The sequence below is a fragment of the Lemur catta genome, chromosome 7 (genome assembly GCF_020740605.2).
Source record: "Lemur catta isolate mLemCat1 chromosome 7, mLemCat1.pri, whole genome shotgun sequence".
Classification (NCBI taxonomy): domain Eukaryota; kingdom Metazoa; phylum Chordata; class Mammalia; order Primates; family Lemuridae; genus Lemur; species Lemur catta.
In genome coordinates this window covers 34,917,088-34,933,717 of record NC_059134.1, presented here as the reverse complement: position 1 = coordinate 34,933,717, position 16,630 = coordinate 34,917,088, and the positions used below count along the sequence as shown (strand labels likewise).

Genomic DNA, 16,630 nt, shown 5'->3' with positions numbered 1-16,630 from the left:
GGAAACCTCTTCACACCCCACAGACTCATGCGAGACGACACATGCAAACGTGTTTTGTAAACTGCAGACAGTGCATGGCTGAGTGGAGTTATTATCATCATTGTTGCTATTTTTAGGGAGATAAGGTCACTGATCGGCAAATGGGTGAGCACCATGTAGGTGAACGATAAAAGCTATCCATCCACTCCCAGAGTGTAAACAGACAAGGGACTGGACTTTCTATGGCTATCCAGGGACTAATACCTCTGAAGGAAAGATGTAAAATTCAATCGCACATCTTAGAGAAGAAAGCAATGTTCATAACTGGCAAATAAGTTCCTTACAAGAAGGCATAATTGGGGCTGTGATTTCTAGTTTAGTCTTTACCTATGCAGGAAAAATACACTTTCTTTAAGTTGGAGACCGAATGCCTGTCACTCTTGGGGTTAGTGGTCAAAGAAGTGTAATGATCATACCGTACAGTGCCTGGATGCCTTTCACGTCATCGCTGGGGAGGTGGAACCTGTAGGGATTCTGGTACTTATAGGTTGGGTACATCAGTGCTGATGGGTCCGTGGAATGGGCCAGGCCCAGGGCATGGCCAAACTCATGAGCAGCAACGGTAAATAAATTGAAACCTAAACAATATGAGAGAGAAAAAGACAGCATCAATATGGGTTTTTGTCTTCTCCATCTTCTGTCTTTACAGGAGAATTTATGCCCAAATCACAATTAATGCATCTCCTTTTCATAACTAGATTATGCAAAGGCTGGTAGGTTGTTCTGGCACTTAGCTTTGCTGACTTTGGTCTAATCCTTTTCCCCTTGGCTAGAAGGGGGTTAGGGATCAGGGAGGATGGAAATATAAATCAATCTATTTTGCTCATTGTCAGTGGTGTTTGGTAGCTCGATTAAGAAGGGCCTTGGAGTGAATAATGGCAGTGATATTTGGCTTATAATACATAGATTTCGACCACAAGTGCCTTAACAGTTCCCTGGTATTACAGCCTCCTCCTTTTTATCCACACACATTTCACACTGAAGATTTCCAATGACCTTCATGATATTCTGGAACCTTTATACCCATCCCCACCACACCTCTCAGGAGAGTACTGATTCCCCGGATCATTTCTGAATGTAGCCTATTTTCAAGTACAAGTGAGAAACAACACGTACTATGAAGGAAAAGAGAGCTGTGTGTTGAGGAGGGGATTGCTGGTTCTTGAGATCATATGCTATGAGACAGAGATCAGACACGTCTACAACACAACTGAGGGTGGACCTTTTCCCTTATGGTGTTCCCTTTTGGATTTTTGGCTTACTTGTTTTTCCTAGCCAGCCCCCCTAGTTAAAGGGTGGCTTGGGACGTTGAACCTCAAGGTTTCATGATGGAGGCCCAGAAGAAGGTACAATATTTTCCAGGTTATGGTGAATTGTGCATATATACCATTCGTTCCCATAGTCCACTTCTCAGCATTGTCGAAATGGGTATCTCCTCCCAGGCCTTCTCCAGGGGCAAATGCATGGGCTAGAGTCCCTCGAGGCCCATCGAATGGGTAGGAATCCCCATGATCTAAACAAGTGGGGAGAAAGGCCAACAGGATTGAGTCCTAGCAATTTTGATGGGCACATAACGTTACAGAAAATAAGCAACATTTTGAATAGCACTGACACTTAAATTTATTTTTCAATATTCATGTTTTAATAATGAGAAATTCACATGTCAATAACTGCCTATTGAAAAATAAAAAGGGCTATTTTACCCTGCAGAGATAGTAAGTGTTAAAAATAAAAAAAACTTATTTGGTTATTGTTTTTATTTTAACATCTGTTAACTGACACGTAGCATACTGTGGACTTTGCACATGCCATAGATTACAAAAGGATTAGGAACAGAGAGGCATTGCATAGCAACTAGTCCACTGCTTGGCAGGTGAACCTACTGTTGGAATGAGCTTTTGAAATAAGATTCAGCTGAGATGGTGGTGGTTCCTTGAACAAGTGTGTACTTTCTGTTTCTATAGCACAGTACGATGCAATTTAAGGAAGTGTCAAAAAAACCCAAAATTTCTCTGTAATTTTGATATGCTTTCATGCGTAAAACCCATGGAAATAATAAAGGTGTTTCTAAAATCCTTTCAAAGCTTTGTGTTTTTGTTTTATTATCTATTTTAATTAACAGTTCATGACAAATTTAATAGAAAAGGAGGAAGAACAAAATGAAGGATGTAGAAAAAGCTACATTTTACAATTTTTTTAGAATCTCAGAGAGGATGACTTGTTTTTGTTTTTTAAAAACCCAGCCAAAGTTCCGGTAAGCTATTTCTCAGGTTTCAGTGCAAGGCTGTTTAATCAGGTTGTGTGCCTGCAGGTCTGAAGGCAGTGGCAGCAGTCCCTCGTCAGCTTGTGCGTCAGGGGACAGGACACCAGACATTAACTCCATGGCCCCCAAAGCTGCCCTGAGTCACACTGCCCTGCCATCTCACCAGAGTGGCCTTGGTCCTCTGGGAGAAATAGGACCTGCCATGGGCCAGGCTGCACACCCAAAGCCATTCCTAAAGGGTTTGTGCTCAGGACTTGCTTGATCTTCTCTCTCCTAGCTCCTAAACATGTTTTCCCACAGTGACATCAGATTAAAATTAAGATCAGGACTTGAAATGACAAGGACACTTAGAAACATTACCTGCGGAGGGGAAGAGGCAGCGGGTCTCACTTACCTTGACTATTAGGAAGCTGAGAAGGGAAAGGAATTTCATGGGCCATTTGGCCCTTCCTTTGTATACTTCCCAGGCATGCTTCTCTGAAAAAGGCGCAGAGCTGTCCACCAATGCTGGTGCAAACTTATGCCCCTGCTCCTCAATAGGGTGGGTGGGGAATGGAGAAGGGGGCAAGTTGGAGGCGGGCCTCCCGTGGGCCTCCCAAAAGGTAGTCTGCAAGTGCGGGCAAGACAGGAATACCACTTTCCTAACCATCGCTGCAGGGTGAAAAGCTACATCAAGGTCACTATGGAATTTACTTCCATCAGTGAGAATTCAAGGTGGGAGACTCTTGGCTAACATGGAATAGGGAACACCATGATGGGACTGGATGAGGCGGCCAATGGGAAAGCTAAACCTGACAGAATTTGTCCCCAAATGGGGCAAAACCACAATGAAAGCTTATTACAGTGAATCTACACCTGGGACTAATGATGACAAGAAATGCTGAGAACTCCTGTGGCCCTATCTTCTGGCCAGATGAAGACCATGACTTTACCACGGTCCTGGCCTCTGCCCACCATAACACTGTGCGAAGGAGGATTGTGTTGATCACTTGGATTGAATGTGTAGAAGGAACAGCTCTAGAACGATTCTCCTTTGAACTAGTAGATGAAACCCAAGAAGTACCACAGTACCTCCAGTTTCAAAAGAGATCATAATATCCGCTTCTCCTGCATTTACTCTAACAAAGTTCAGAGGGACAGCACTACTCCAGGCCCGCAAGGCCATTGCTATGGCTTTTTCCACCTCGGCAGCACTCATGGAAGGTGTGTATTTGGATATTCTGTGAAAATAAAAGGAACATGTTTTCCTTTCAGTAAATGCTCCTGAGTGAAGAAGGCAAGAATTATATTATAGGTTGTATTAAAAACAAAAATGTTGAACATAAATCTACAATTTAGATTTTTTTTTCTCTGAAGTGATAATTCTTCTGTTGCTTTTGTGTATGTTAAATTGCTGCTATTAAAGAGCAAGTCAAATGAAGAGGAGAAATGAAAGACAGTTGAGATAATTTGGTACTGAAACAGTTTGGCATCCACTGTTGTTATACTATCACTGATTTTAAAGAATAATGGTTGTGTAACATTATAACTTGTAAAAAAATCCATTTTCTGTAAAGCGGTTTTAATGGAGAGGGGACCTCTTCTTCCCCAGAAGGGAATAAAAGTTTTCAGTTATAAGAAATATAAACGTGGAGTTTTGAGGTTTTGCAAATTCTCATTCAAAGGCCATCAGGATTTCCCCAGGGCTGTTGGCGAATGTTTTTTTCTGGAAATAATGCATTCTTAAAGAGGAAGGGCTAACTTTACAAAAGGATGCTCAGTGGGACTAAAAAGGGTTGAGCCTTCAGCAAGTCCTGGTGTGACAATGACATCTGGAGGCAGAAACACGTAGTGTTTTTTTGACAAACTGGGTGAAGACAGAGTTGGTGATTTTCTAGAACTTTCTGTTCTGGAGCATAGGGGCTGGTGTCTCTGGCAGCACGCAAAGGAAAGGCAGGAGAGAGCAACTTCTATCTGGGACCCGGGACTGGGCTGGGATGATAGATGCAAAGTGAGAAGCCGGGTCTGTGGGAGCCAACCTTGGGAGCGGGAACTTTCTCTCTTTCTCCAGCTCCTTGTCTAGTGCGTTGCACGTAGTAGATGCTCAGCAAATGCTTAATGATGGATGAAATAAAGGCTAAAAACTAGCTGTTTTAGGGCCTACTCAGTTGCTCTCAAACTTTGGGACCCGTGGTAACTCCCTAGGAAGATTGTGAAATACAGAGGTGTGATCCAGAAATCTGTGTTTTAACAAATATCCTAGGTTATTCCAATGCAGGTGGTGCAACTCCAACCAGGGACCAATAGTACTCATAGGGTCCCAAAAGGAAGGAACATGTCCCTCAGAGAAGATAGTAAATTCAGGACTCTAGAGGAAAGGACCAAGGAGCTCTACAACCCCAGAGGTCGGGGCCAAGAGAAGGGAGCCGTAGAGTTGAAGGCGGAAGCCAGAAAGACCCTTAAAGGGACTATTAAATGCTTTCAAAATATGCCACGCCCACTGCATAATATTAATCTGTGACTTATCACAAGTCTGGATAGTTGGTACCCTGAAATTCCCTCCCATTAACAGTATGTCAGGCGGATCTTTGAGCTGACTACGTGTGTTGGGCTGGAGAAAACAAGCGTGGAGAAAGGGACAGCACCAGGAAAGAAGAGAATGTGGAGAAAATCCTGCCCAAGGTGTAGAGACTGATAAAACAATCGTAATAATAGCTAATATTTCTTGAAGACATACTATATGCCAGGCATTGTTCTAAGCACTTTTTAATGTGGTATATTATCCAATCCCCACTCCCAACTCATGAAAGGCAGGTAATAATAATAATACTCATTTACATTTGATGATTAGCCGGGCTTTGAGCCCAGTTCTGTCTGACTCCAAAGCTTATGCACATAAGCACTCAGCTGTAGTTTTTCTTTTTTAATCTTCTGGGTTATAAGAAGTTGTTCTGAAATACCGTAGCTACACAGACAGACTACTAAGATAGTATCTACTGTCTTTTTGTAGGGGAGGCACGGGGGAGTACTTTGGGGACAAGCGTGGACGGCAGCGTGAGTACGTTGAGGCGTTTGGGGCTGCCCAGCTTAATCACAGGATGTCAGACTTCCCCGTGTCTCCCGTTATCTGGCTCCCTGCCCCTCGTCTGTGCTGTACCTAGTCACACACTAACACAGGGCACGATTTGTTTTAAGAAAACTATGCAAAAAACTCCATGGATTTATACACATTTTTCTTATCCTGCTCCTAATACCTCATGATCACTCGTGTGTTCAACTCTGCATGGGGGTTTTCCATGCCCATTACTTTGATTTCTTTGTTCAGAGCGCCACCTTATGGGTTTATAGGTTCACAGCAGGTGACAAGTGGCCCAGCGGAATCATCTCACCGCGCCCTGTGTTCAGGCCCTCATTTGATCAAATGGACTCAGGTGTCTTGGAACAGTTTAACAAGTGGTGCTACAAGGGGAAAGGAAAACCCTCCTGATTCGCATGGCTTGCTGATTCTTGTGTTGTAAATCTCTCACCGTGGCTAATTTCAAGCTACCGACTTGCCATCACTGAATTTGAGGTTGGGAAGGGATGAGCAGGAGTGCACCATTGCATAGTATTTCCACCGTGCAGATAAAACAGATGTAAACAGGCTCCTGACCATAGACAATAATGAAATGAAGTAAAATGAAAATCGATGTTTCAATTACCTTTGTTTTAAAATATAATTTATTTAATTGCAAATTTACAAGATTTAATAATGGCTATCTTAGCAACCAGCTCATAAAATTCTCGGAGACGTAACAACTGGCTGCAAAATTCTTGACACTTTAAAGATTGGCTGCTGTGAGCTGTTAGGAGCCAGCTCCAGCACACCATAGCCTGGGCTAGTGCAGCCTCCCCTTCTCCAGATAGCATCTAGATGTGCTCATTCTAAAAATGCAACTTGATCCTGGTCCCAGCCTGGCTCTCCACTGCCCTGGGGAGAAAGCCCAAACTCCTGAACAGCACGTTCTAGCTGCCCTGCGGCTGCTTCTCCAGCCTCATTTCCGGCCATTCCCCTTCCTGCACCCTCTACTCCTGCGGCCCGGCACTAGGTTTTGGCGGTGAGCACCCCCACAGGTCCACTCGCTGCTGCTGTTTGCTTGGTCTGCATTTCCACTTGGGAAACTCCTAATGTTTGCAAGGCCTGGAGCAAGACCACAAATGGAGGCCACTCTTCTTTTCCAGCCTGCATCCATCTGGCACCTGTGAGGTCCACACATGTAGGCACAGTCCACCCCTCCAGTGCCACTCTCAGGCTGAGGGGCGGCCACCAAGCATGGTCTGCCCTCGGTTGGACCAACCTGGGGAAGAGGCCTGCACTGGCCCCAAAATAGATCCATGCCACTGGGGCAGGGAATTCTGGCCTTGGTACCCAGAGCACAGCAGGGAGGGACAAAGGTTCCCCTAGGTGTGTCCCCTTGGTCTATACAGGATGAGGGGAGGGAAGACTGCAGGGAGAGGCTAGGGGGAGCTTGGAGCTAAGGGTGGAACTGCTTCTGTTCTGCTTTAAATCAGGCTCAGATGTCACTGCCCGGTCCCTGGGCCACTCGGTACCTCTCTCTGCTTAGACGTGTGGTTTCCCACTTCTCACACACAGCTGCAGCTATGTGTTGGCATGTCTGCCTCCCCCAAAGACTGTGAGTTCCCTAAGGTCAGGAAAGGTGATCTATTCACCTTTATATCCCAAAATTGAATGTTGTATTGATGGTGAATAAATAATCAATAAATGATTTTTGGAATCGATGAAATTAATTTATTAATAGGCAAGTTTTATCTTTCTTATTGAGTGGGTTGTTTTAAGAAAACTGGTTTGTACTGTCAGGTCATTAATCCTAGATTAGATTACTTTTTTTTAAAGATCAATGTGTTGTTTCTAACAGGTAAAATTGTCTGTAATGCCTCAGATGGCCAGTCATTCATTACCATAGTCCCGAGATCATAGTGAATTGGCCACTGTCATCGCCTAATGGTTGCACCTAAAAAGTTCTTATTCTTTCTTATGCTTGTTAGGAGTCAGGATTTGTATACAGATCAGAAGGAAGATATTTTTAAAAGAAAAGTAAAAAAGAGGGCTTGGGTGTTTCTCTCAGAATTTGGAGAGACTCGATCTCATTACCTGTATGTCAAAGTATTTTTTTTCCATTTGGGTTCACTTGGGAAGAGGCGATAGTTTGCCACGTCGGGAACCCCGCAGCGCGGCCTCTTGATCACGTCCATTGTGGTCTGGTCTAACTTCCCGGTGACTTGGAGGCCAAAGAAGGCCTGCAGCTCCTTAATCTTCTTTACCATGGAATTGCCTCCTCTTGCAACCATCTCACCAATCTGGTGTCCTCCTTTCTCCGTGTAATACTTGTCAAGATACACCTGAAACGCAGATACAGGCTGATGCGTCTACGACGTGGTCTGGGAAATATTCATGCTCATGTAAGGCAGGGAACGTTATTCTTGATGTATTAAAAAAAAAAAGTGTGTAGGCCAGGCGCGGTGGCTCACGCCTGTAATCCTAGCACTCTGGGAGGCCGAGGCAGGTGGATCGCTCTAGCTCAGGAGTTCGAGACCAGCAAGAGTGAGATCCCGTCTCTACTAAAAATAGAAAGAAATTATCTGGCCAACTAAAATATATATAGAAAAAAAATTAGCCGGGCATGGTGGCGCATGCCTGTAGTCCCAGCTACTCAGGAGGCTGAGGCAGGAAGATCGCTTAAGCCCAGGAATTTGAGGTTGCTGTGAGCTAGGCTGACGCCACGGCACTCACTCTAGCCCGGGCAACAAAGCAAGACTCTGTCTCAAAAAAAAAAAAAAAAAGAAGTGTGTAGAATATATTCCCATTTTTTTGAAAAAAAAAATAGACATATTTGCATAGAAAAAAGCTTAGATATATCCCAAATTATTAACAATGATTATTTTGGGGGAGTGGGGAATTTAGATAATTTAATAATTTTTGTCCACCTGCATTTTGTCATTTTTCTACAATGAATACAATGAATATGCATTTTTGCTTTAATTTTTTTTTAAAAGAAAAAATAATGGAAAGAAACTAATATGAACATTTTTTTCATGGATCAATTATTTGTCATTGATGTTCTTTACCCAATTTGCAAAACAAAACTATCTGTTTATTTCAGTAAACAGTTATTGGCATCATATTTTCATTATGCACAATGTAAGATCAGTATGTTTTTAACTCTCAGAGGCATTGTGTTCTAGCCTCTCATTCTTTACAAAGGCAATCTACTTTTCAGTGGAGGGTTTTAATCGGTTCAGGTGTGTTCAATATGTGGCGTGGAGTTTGTTTCTATGGGCAGGTTTCCTAGGCTAGGCTCTTTGGCCCTTGAGGCAAGTAAAATCAGCCGTAAATTATAAGGCTTTCATTTGCACATAAACACTTAAAACCCCTTAGTGTATATTGTTAAAAACACATTTCTATGACTCAGGGCTAGGATTAGAGTAAAATGAGTTAGGGCTGTGCAAATACGAGGTTGAAGCTTGTCTTTGGCCTACCTAACTTATTTCAGGAAAATAATCAAAAAGCAGCTATAGATTTATAAATACAGTACCCTTGGCATCTGTGGCATTGGTTCCAGGACCCCGATGGGTACCAAAATGCACAGATACTCAAGTCCCTGATATAAAATGGCACAGTATTTGTATATAAACGACGCACATCCTTCTGTATATTTTAAATCATCTCTAGATTATTTATAATACATAATGCACTGTAAATGCTATATAAACAGTTGTTGTACTGTATTGTTTGGGGAAAAATGGCAAGAAAAAAGTCTGTACATGTTCAGTATAACACAACCAACTATTTTTTTCCACTAATTTTTTTGAATCACAGTTGGTTGAATCCAGTTGGATATAGAACTCATGGATATGGAGAGCTGGCTATATTCAATTGTATATGACTTGTTTATTTATTTGATATAATTATATATTACTCATTTATATAGTAACCATGTATTTATTTATCATATATAAATTATGCAAATTATTTACATACTATGCACACATTTAAAAATATACATGTAAAAATGATAAAAAATAAAGATTTGTTAGATATATAATTATATATTCATGTCAAGCAATACTAGGCCTCTACTAAGATCACAGTTTTGAAAAATATTTAATGGCACGGAAAAATGCTCTTGATATAATGGCAATATACTAAGAAGAGCAGAGGAGAAATGTTTATAAGATTATAATCACAATTTTATAAATAAACCAAATACACACACATACACAATAAAAAATGAAAGGAGATAATGTCTGAATATTAATGTTGATTATCTCTGGGTGGTGAACTTATGGGTGACTGAATTTCTTCTTTATCCTTTCCTACATCCCAAAGTCTTTTACAACAAGCGTGACTGTTACTGTTAAGGTGAAAAATAAACAGGAGTAAGTCTTCCTCATTTGTTTGGACAGAGTGCTCTATTTCCTCCCTGCAGGGTCAACTGATCCTTCCCTGCCTGCCCTGCACGTGCCAGGAGCTCACTTTCCCTCCCGTCCCTTGTAAAAATCTTAGGTCATACGAGAAGCCAAGAGGAGGCAAAGAGAGAGGCAACGTAGATTGCCAGGCCCCGAAACCTAGAAGAGTTTCTCTGAAACAAAGCCATGACTATTTGATACTGTTCCATCTCCGATGAAACCATCGTAAATAAGCATTTTATGTTTCTGATCTTTTCTGCAAGATGAAGTTGACACGATGAGTCATTCCTGTTTGCATAAGTTAATGCTGTGATAGTTCGAAGCTGGTGGCAATGTCTGAATGTGCTCCTCAGAGTTAAGCTGTGTAGAACACCAGATGTTCTGTATTTTTGAGACAGTTGATTTTAAATATTTTGTTCTCTGTGAGGTTAAGTGTGATACTCTATATTTTAATTCTTGTTTCACAAAATATGGTCATACGGTAAATTAATTGGAAAACATGTTTACCACTACTACGAAGCTGGGAGCCATGTTTATAAACAAAGTGATATATGATTATAAACCAGGACTAGGATGGGGCCAGTGGTGGGTCACCAGAAACTCAGTAATCAAGATAAATAATGTTTTAGTGCAAAATTCAAAAAGCTCAAAATTAATGCAAAACAATTCATGATAAACAAAATTTCAAAATTTAAAATAAAGACAGGATATGTTCCTGCCTCATTTGCCCCACCCCAATGCTGGCTCTGAATCATAGAAAAGTCTTGTTATGAAAGATACGATCTAAGGGATTAACAGTAGCTATATCTTAATGATGAAATTAAGATGATTTCTTTTTAATTATAGAGTTTTTACAGTTTTTCTACATGAACCTATACAATTTTTATAACCGTTTCTTTCTTTAAAGTATGCATAAGATGTTAGACTTACAGCACAAAAAGTCTGTAAGTTATGGCTGGTCGTAGCAGGCAGGTTTAAAACAGTACATTTTAATGAAGTAAAAATAAAATTAGAAACTATTCTTAAAAAAAGAACAAAAATTGGTCACTGCAGGGATATAAACAAATTTCTCCCTACTTGGAGCCCTTACAGGATGTGGTCCTTATGCCAGTAAAACAGCTGTCAGATCGCACTGTAAACTACTGCTTTCCACCAATTTCTTGGCACCCACTTGCTCAGCTGCAAGCTCTTTCCTGTGACTGTGTCACAGGTGCAGGTCCTGTGCCTGACACAGTTCTAGGCTCACAGTAGATGCTCAGTTAATGTTTGAGCTCTGCTTCTTTAAAGAATTAACAGATATTCCCACATTCTGGGAACTTTCTTGCCAAAGCTTTTGGCATATTTTTCAGAGTCAAAATGTTCCATCGAGCACTTAGATATGCACTTAGAATTGCTTTCGTGTTATACTCTAATAGTTGCATGCAGTTGGCTCAACAATATTGACCCTGGGTCAAAATTTCAGGACTCATCAAAATTGTATCATTTGCTCCCCACCTTCCCCACTCCCCCATGGTTAAAATTGTTAAAATCACAGTGTTAGGGTTGATATAAGATGGTTCTCTCTCTACTTCTCTTTCAGTATGTGACAGATAAAAATAGTGGAGGTCCAGGGATTCTGTCCCTGCAAGCTAAGCTAGCAGCTTTGGTCTCTCTCCCGACCCTTCACCTTCAGTGCACTTTCCTAGTCCTTTTCTTTTCTGAGAATTAAGAGGTGTTTTGTTGTTGTTGTTGTTGAGACAAGGTCTTGCTCTGTCGCCCAGGGGCATCACCACACCCAGCTAATTTGTTTGTATTTGGAGAGATAGGGTCTCTCTATGTTGCCCAGCCTGGTCTCAAACGTTTGGCCTCAACGATCCTCCTGCCTCAGCTTCCCAAAGTGCTGGGATTACAGACATGAGACACCACACCTGGCCTCTGAGAATTAAAGAGTTTAAAACTAAGATTTTAAATTCTTAAAAAGCCAGGGTGAAATTTAAGGTATATTTCTTTCTTTTCTTTCTTTCTTTCTCTCTCTCTTTCTTTCTTTCCTTCTTTCTCTCTTTCTCTCTTTCTTCTTTCTCTCTTTCCTTTCTTCCTTCCTTTTCTTTCTCTCTCTCCTTTCCTTTCCTTTCCTTTTCTTTCTTTCTTTTCTTTCTCTCTCTCTCTAAATCACAGAAATATGTTTTATTTTATTTTATTTTTTTGAGACAGAGTCTCACTCTGTTGCCCGGGCTAGAGTGAGTGCCATGGCGTCAGCCTAGCTCACAGCAACCTCAAACTCCTGGGCTCGAGCGATCCTCCTGCCTCAGCCTCCCGAGTAGCTGGGACTACAGGCATGTACCACCATGCCCGGCTAATTTTTTCTATACATATGTATGTTTTTAGCTGTCCGTATAATTTCTTTTCTATTTTTAGTAGAGACAGGGTCTTGCTCTTGCTCAGGCTGGTCTCGAACTCCTGAGCTCAAACAATCCTCCCGCCTCGGCCTCCCAGAGTGCTAGGATTACAGGTGTGAGCCACCACACCCGGCCTACAGAAATATGTTTGTGAAAACTTTTAAAGCTGTCTGAAAAATCCTAGGTTCTAGTCCAGGCTGTGTCACTAACGAGCTTGGCCAATTCTTTCAATTTCTGGTGGTTTTACCTTTCTTACCTATAGAATATTGTTGGCCAGGTGTGATGGTTCACACCTGTAATCCTAGCACTCTGGGTGGCTGAGGTGGGAGGATCACTTGAGGCCAGGAGTTCTAGACCAGCCTGAGCAAGAGCAAGACCCTGTCTCTACAAAAACTAGAAAAATTAGCCAGGCATGGTAGTGTGTGCCTGTGGTCCCACCTACTAGGGAGGCTGAGGCAGGAGAATCGCTTGAGCCCAGGAGTTTGAGGTTGCAGTGAGCTATGAAGACACCACTGCATTCTAGCCCAGGTGACAGAGCAAGACTCTGTCTTAAAACAAACAAACAAACAAACCCCTCCCCCAAACCAAAAAGAAACCCCTATAGAATCAGGTTGATTTCTGTCCTACTGACCACACCACTGTGAGGATCCAAAAGGTCCTCAATGTGAAAATGCTTTTAAATGTATCAAAAGACTTTGAAAACCCTTTTACTCATTAATTCCATTCTGGAAACCTATCCCAAAAAGTAATCCTTTAGATTAGGCTGATGTACAAAGATGCTTATAGAAACATTATTCATATGGAGATTATTTGTCTAACAAAGGAAATGGTCAAGTAAATTATAACTCATTTATATTCTGAAATATTTGTGACCATTGAAAATAATGTTATAAAACTAGTACAAAAATCACAATTTTCTTATGACAAAATAGAAAAGTAAAAACCAAATTTTGAAGACAGTGACAATTAAAAAAATCTTTATCACGGAAAGTAAAATGGTAGTAAAAACACCTGAATTTAACAGTTTGTATTTGAAAGGTTTTATTTTTATTTTATTTAATTATGAGTTTGTAATAATGTGATAATGAAAAATTTTGTTGTTTTTAAAGACAGCTAAAACAAATCTGTTTTAAATATTATGTTGATACTAGCAAGGCTTGTTTAAAAATAAGAGCCTTGTTTTTCAGACATAGTTTGCATTGTGAAGATGATTTTTGCATATAAATCCCTTGGTCCTAGAAAACATTTGTTTTATTACTGAGGGGCTTAGAGTTATGCCTGTGGCAGAAGACAACCTTTCATTATAGTCTTATCTGTATGAATATGAAAAAAGCATGGTTTTGTTGTCTCTTACATTTCTACTTCAGAAAACATTATACACAATAAAATACCTTTAATAGATAAAAAAATTGTCATATTGATACTACTTATTTTTTTTAAACAAAGCCAGAATAAAACCCTGGATTATGAAAATAGGTAAGCATTTTATCATCCCATCGTTTTTGAAGCCTGTATGCAAAATAGCAAGCCCAAATTTAAAGGATGCAAGCAGACATTGAATAAATTAACTAAGAACGTGTTTATCTTTTCAAGTGTAGGTTTTTGCATCCACAGGTTTTGGAGGGAGAGGTGTATAATATTTGGAAATACGGACTATCTGGTGTTTCCAGGCACAAGGAGCCATTTGTTCTCTCTTAGGAAAAGATCTAGAAGAATAAAGCATCTTTCTAAGCACTTTCTCTGTTTAGTCTGACCCAGGCTGCCAGGCCCCAGATGACCTGCTGGCCTCTGTCCCTGGGACTTCTCCAGGACCCTCTTCCCTGGTCTCTCAACTTGTCACGTGGGTATGATGATCACACTCCAAGCTCCTTCATGCCGGGGCTGCTGCAGATTCCATTTCCTCTGCCTGGACTGCCCCATCTCCAGGTCTTCATGTGACTGGCTCTTTTATGCAATTCATTTTCATCTCAAATGCTGCTTCCTCCGAGAAGCCTTCCTGGACTACTCCATTGAAAATACCTGCCTCCCCTCCCTCCCTACCCCAGTCACTTGCTATTATCCTGGTTAACTTATTTCTAATATCATTTGTCGCTTTCTGGAATAATCTTGTGCACTTTTTGGTTGATTCGTTTATCTCCTCCCAGCACCTTCCCACCTGCTCTGTCATCCCCATGGAAATGCCACAGGAACAGGGATGGGACTTGTTTTGTTCGCTCATGTTTCTCCAGCACATACCACACAGTAAGCATTCAATAAGTGAACTTAAGCTGCCTATTGTCACATTTTTGTTTGTGATTTTACAAGGCTGATGAGGTTGTTATATAACATTTCTATAAACTACAAGGTGGACCTAATTCTTTCTAGTTGCTGGGATGCACTTTAGAGGTTTGCCCAGATCCTTCCAGGCTTCTAAAGAGTGGTGAGTGTCCCTGCCCAGAGCTGATGACTGGAACTGTAGGTCTAGGGCCTTTCTGAGAGTATGTCTTAAGGAAGACTGAGGAGGACTGACTTATTTTGGAGAGGAAGAACTAGGGAATCACGAAAGGTCCCCAACATTCCAAGGCCACCCCCTTCTTTCCAAACACCCCTAGCAGACCCCAGAATGGAGCAGGAATAGCTTCATCCAAGACTTTCTGGCCTTATTTCTACATAGACTGGTCAGGGATTGGCTAATTGTTTTGGTAAAGAACTGATAGTATTTTTGGCTTTGCAGGCTATACTCTGCCATTGTGACACAAACGCAGCATAGGCAATATGTAAACTTAGGGACATGGCCAGGTCTGGCCCTAGGACTGCAGTCTGCCCCAACCCCGGACTAGAATCAGGGTCTCTGGCCACCTCAGATCTATTCCAACCTCAGCTTGGCCCTCCTTCTGGGAGTCACAAAACCTCTGTACTTTCTGAATCAGAGGGCATGAGGTGGAGTGGGAGGAAATTACATTGGGAAGAAGGGACCCAAAGCTAGATGGTACTAATATAATACCATCAATACCATCAATTTTCAATAGATAGCAGTATTCTGAGTTATTTTGAATTTAGTTCATCTAAAAGAGGGCTCAAATCAAAAGAAGTTCATTTTAACAGGCCTGTACGGGGCATCTGTGTATATGCAGGGCTAATATTCAGAATGTTTAAGGACTGGTGTGGCAGGGGACTGACCATTTAGAAGGGACAAGTGGCAGAAAGCTCAGTAGAGACATGCTAGAGTGCATGGGTGTAAATGAGCTCCACAACGCCATGGCCGAGCAGGGCACAGGCGCAGCCTCGCTTGCAGGAAACCAACCCTGAGGCAGAGCTGGTAATCCCAGAGGTGCTACCATTGCGACAGACCCTCAGAAGACAGGCCTGTGTGCAAAAACATCTTTTCCACATACTCTTCTCTAATGTCAGAAATCCCATCATTAGAAGTCCATTTCTTTAGGTTAAGGATTACCACCTTCCTTTTAAATGCAAAAACACTTGGAAGCATAGACACATTGACTCATTTTGAGTCATGTACTCTTTACAAAAACACTAATATGAATTATTTGTATCAGACCCTTTCCAACAGTCATATGGGAAAGATCTTAAAAGAACAAAATACAGAAAGTCTAAGTAAAGAAGGTTAGTTGGGGAATATGCTTTACAGAGGAAAGGCCCTCATCCACTTTAAATTTTGACCAAGTACCTTGAGTACAAGAGCCACTTAAAAAATGTGAACACATTGGAACCAATTTAGGCAAGAAAAAAAAATGTGAACACAGCTAACCTTTTTGCTGCGACTGCTAGGAAGCTTAGACCTAAATTCACAACCTGCCTCTAGTGTGTGCACTTTATATCTTGGTGTTTACTTTTCTGCCTCTACTTTTCCTCTTACATTATTCCTCAAATACTTGCTTTGACTTTTTGTATTGGAAGTTATTTGCAAGCCGCTTCGAATTCTATATGAAGCAAGATACCTAGATAGATATTTATTCATTTATTGATTCAGTCATGCAACATGTACACCTCATATGCACTCGATACTAATCTTAGATGGACAGGAGATAACACTGATTAGATTTCAATGGACTTATAAAATGATTTAAAAATTACAATAGATATTTTGCTTATTTTCTCACTATTCCCTTTTAGGTTTTGCAGGGCAGGAGGAGGAAGAGGGAATTGGGCAAAGATTCACAAACCTGTGCAAGGTGGTAGTTGTTCCTCCAGGTCCTGGGGGTGGCTGAAAATAGGGAGGGGGCTGCCGTGGAAAGCTTCAAGGCTGTGATGAGGAGGACAGCAAGGCCAGATGCAGGGAGCACCTTCATCTCCTTACCGTGGCTCGGTAATTATATCAGTCTGGGGGATGGCAGACAGTGCACATTTGCACTTCGACCCTGAGCTCCTTTTATAGAGTCAAATGGGTCTGGGCCCTCCGAGCAGGGCTGATTCATGTCTCAAACGGTAATTATACAGCTCCCTGATGATGGGGTAACACAGCCGTACACAGGAGTCAGTAAAGCTTCATTCTTTGCGATTTATCAAG

The 16,630-nt window shown here is 41.5% G+C and overlaps 1 protein-coding gene across 1 annotated transcript in view; it reads right to left on the bottom strand.

Moving 5' to 3' along the window:
* The window catches only part of MMP20 (matrix metallopeptidase 20), a 43,837-nt gene extending 27,414 nt beyond the window's left edge, over positions 1–16,423 (bottom strand). The window contains exons 1-5 of the mRNA XM_045555428.1: positions 16,287–16,423; positions 7,434–7,681; positions 3,374–3,522; positions 1,427–1,552; positions 456–617 (exon numbers count right to left, since the gene is read on the bottom strand). Coding sequence (XP_045411384.1) covers positions 456–617; positions 1,427–1,552; positions 3,374–3,522; positions 7,434–7,681; positions 16,287–16,412 — 811 coding nt within the window. The 5' untranslated portion in view covers positions 16,413–16,423. The remainder of the gene's footprint in view (positions 1–455; positions 618–1,426; positions 1,553–3,373; positions 3,523–7,433; positions 7,682–16,286) is intronic.
* Between the last annotated feature and the right edge of the window lie 207 nt (positions 16,424–16,630).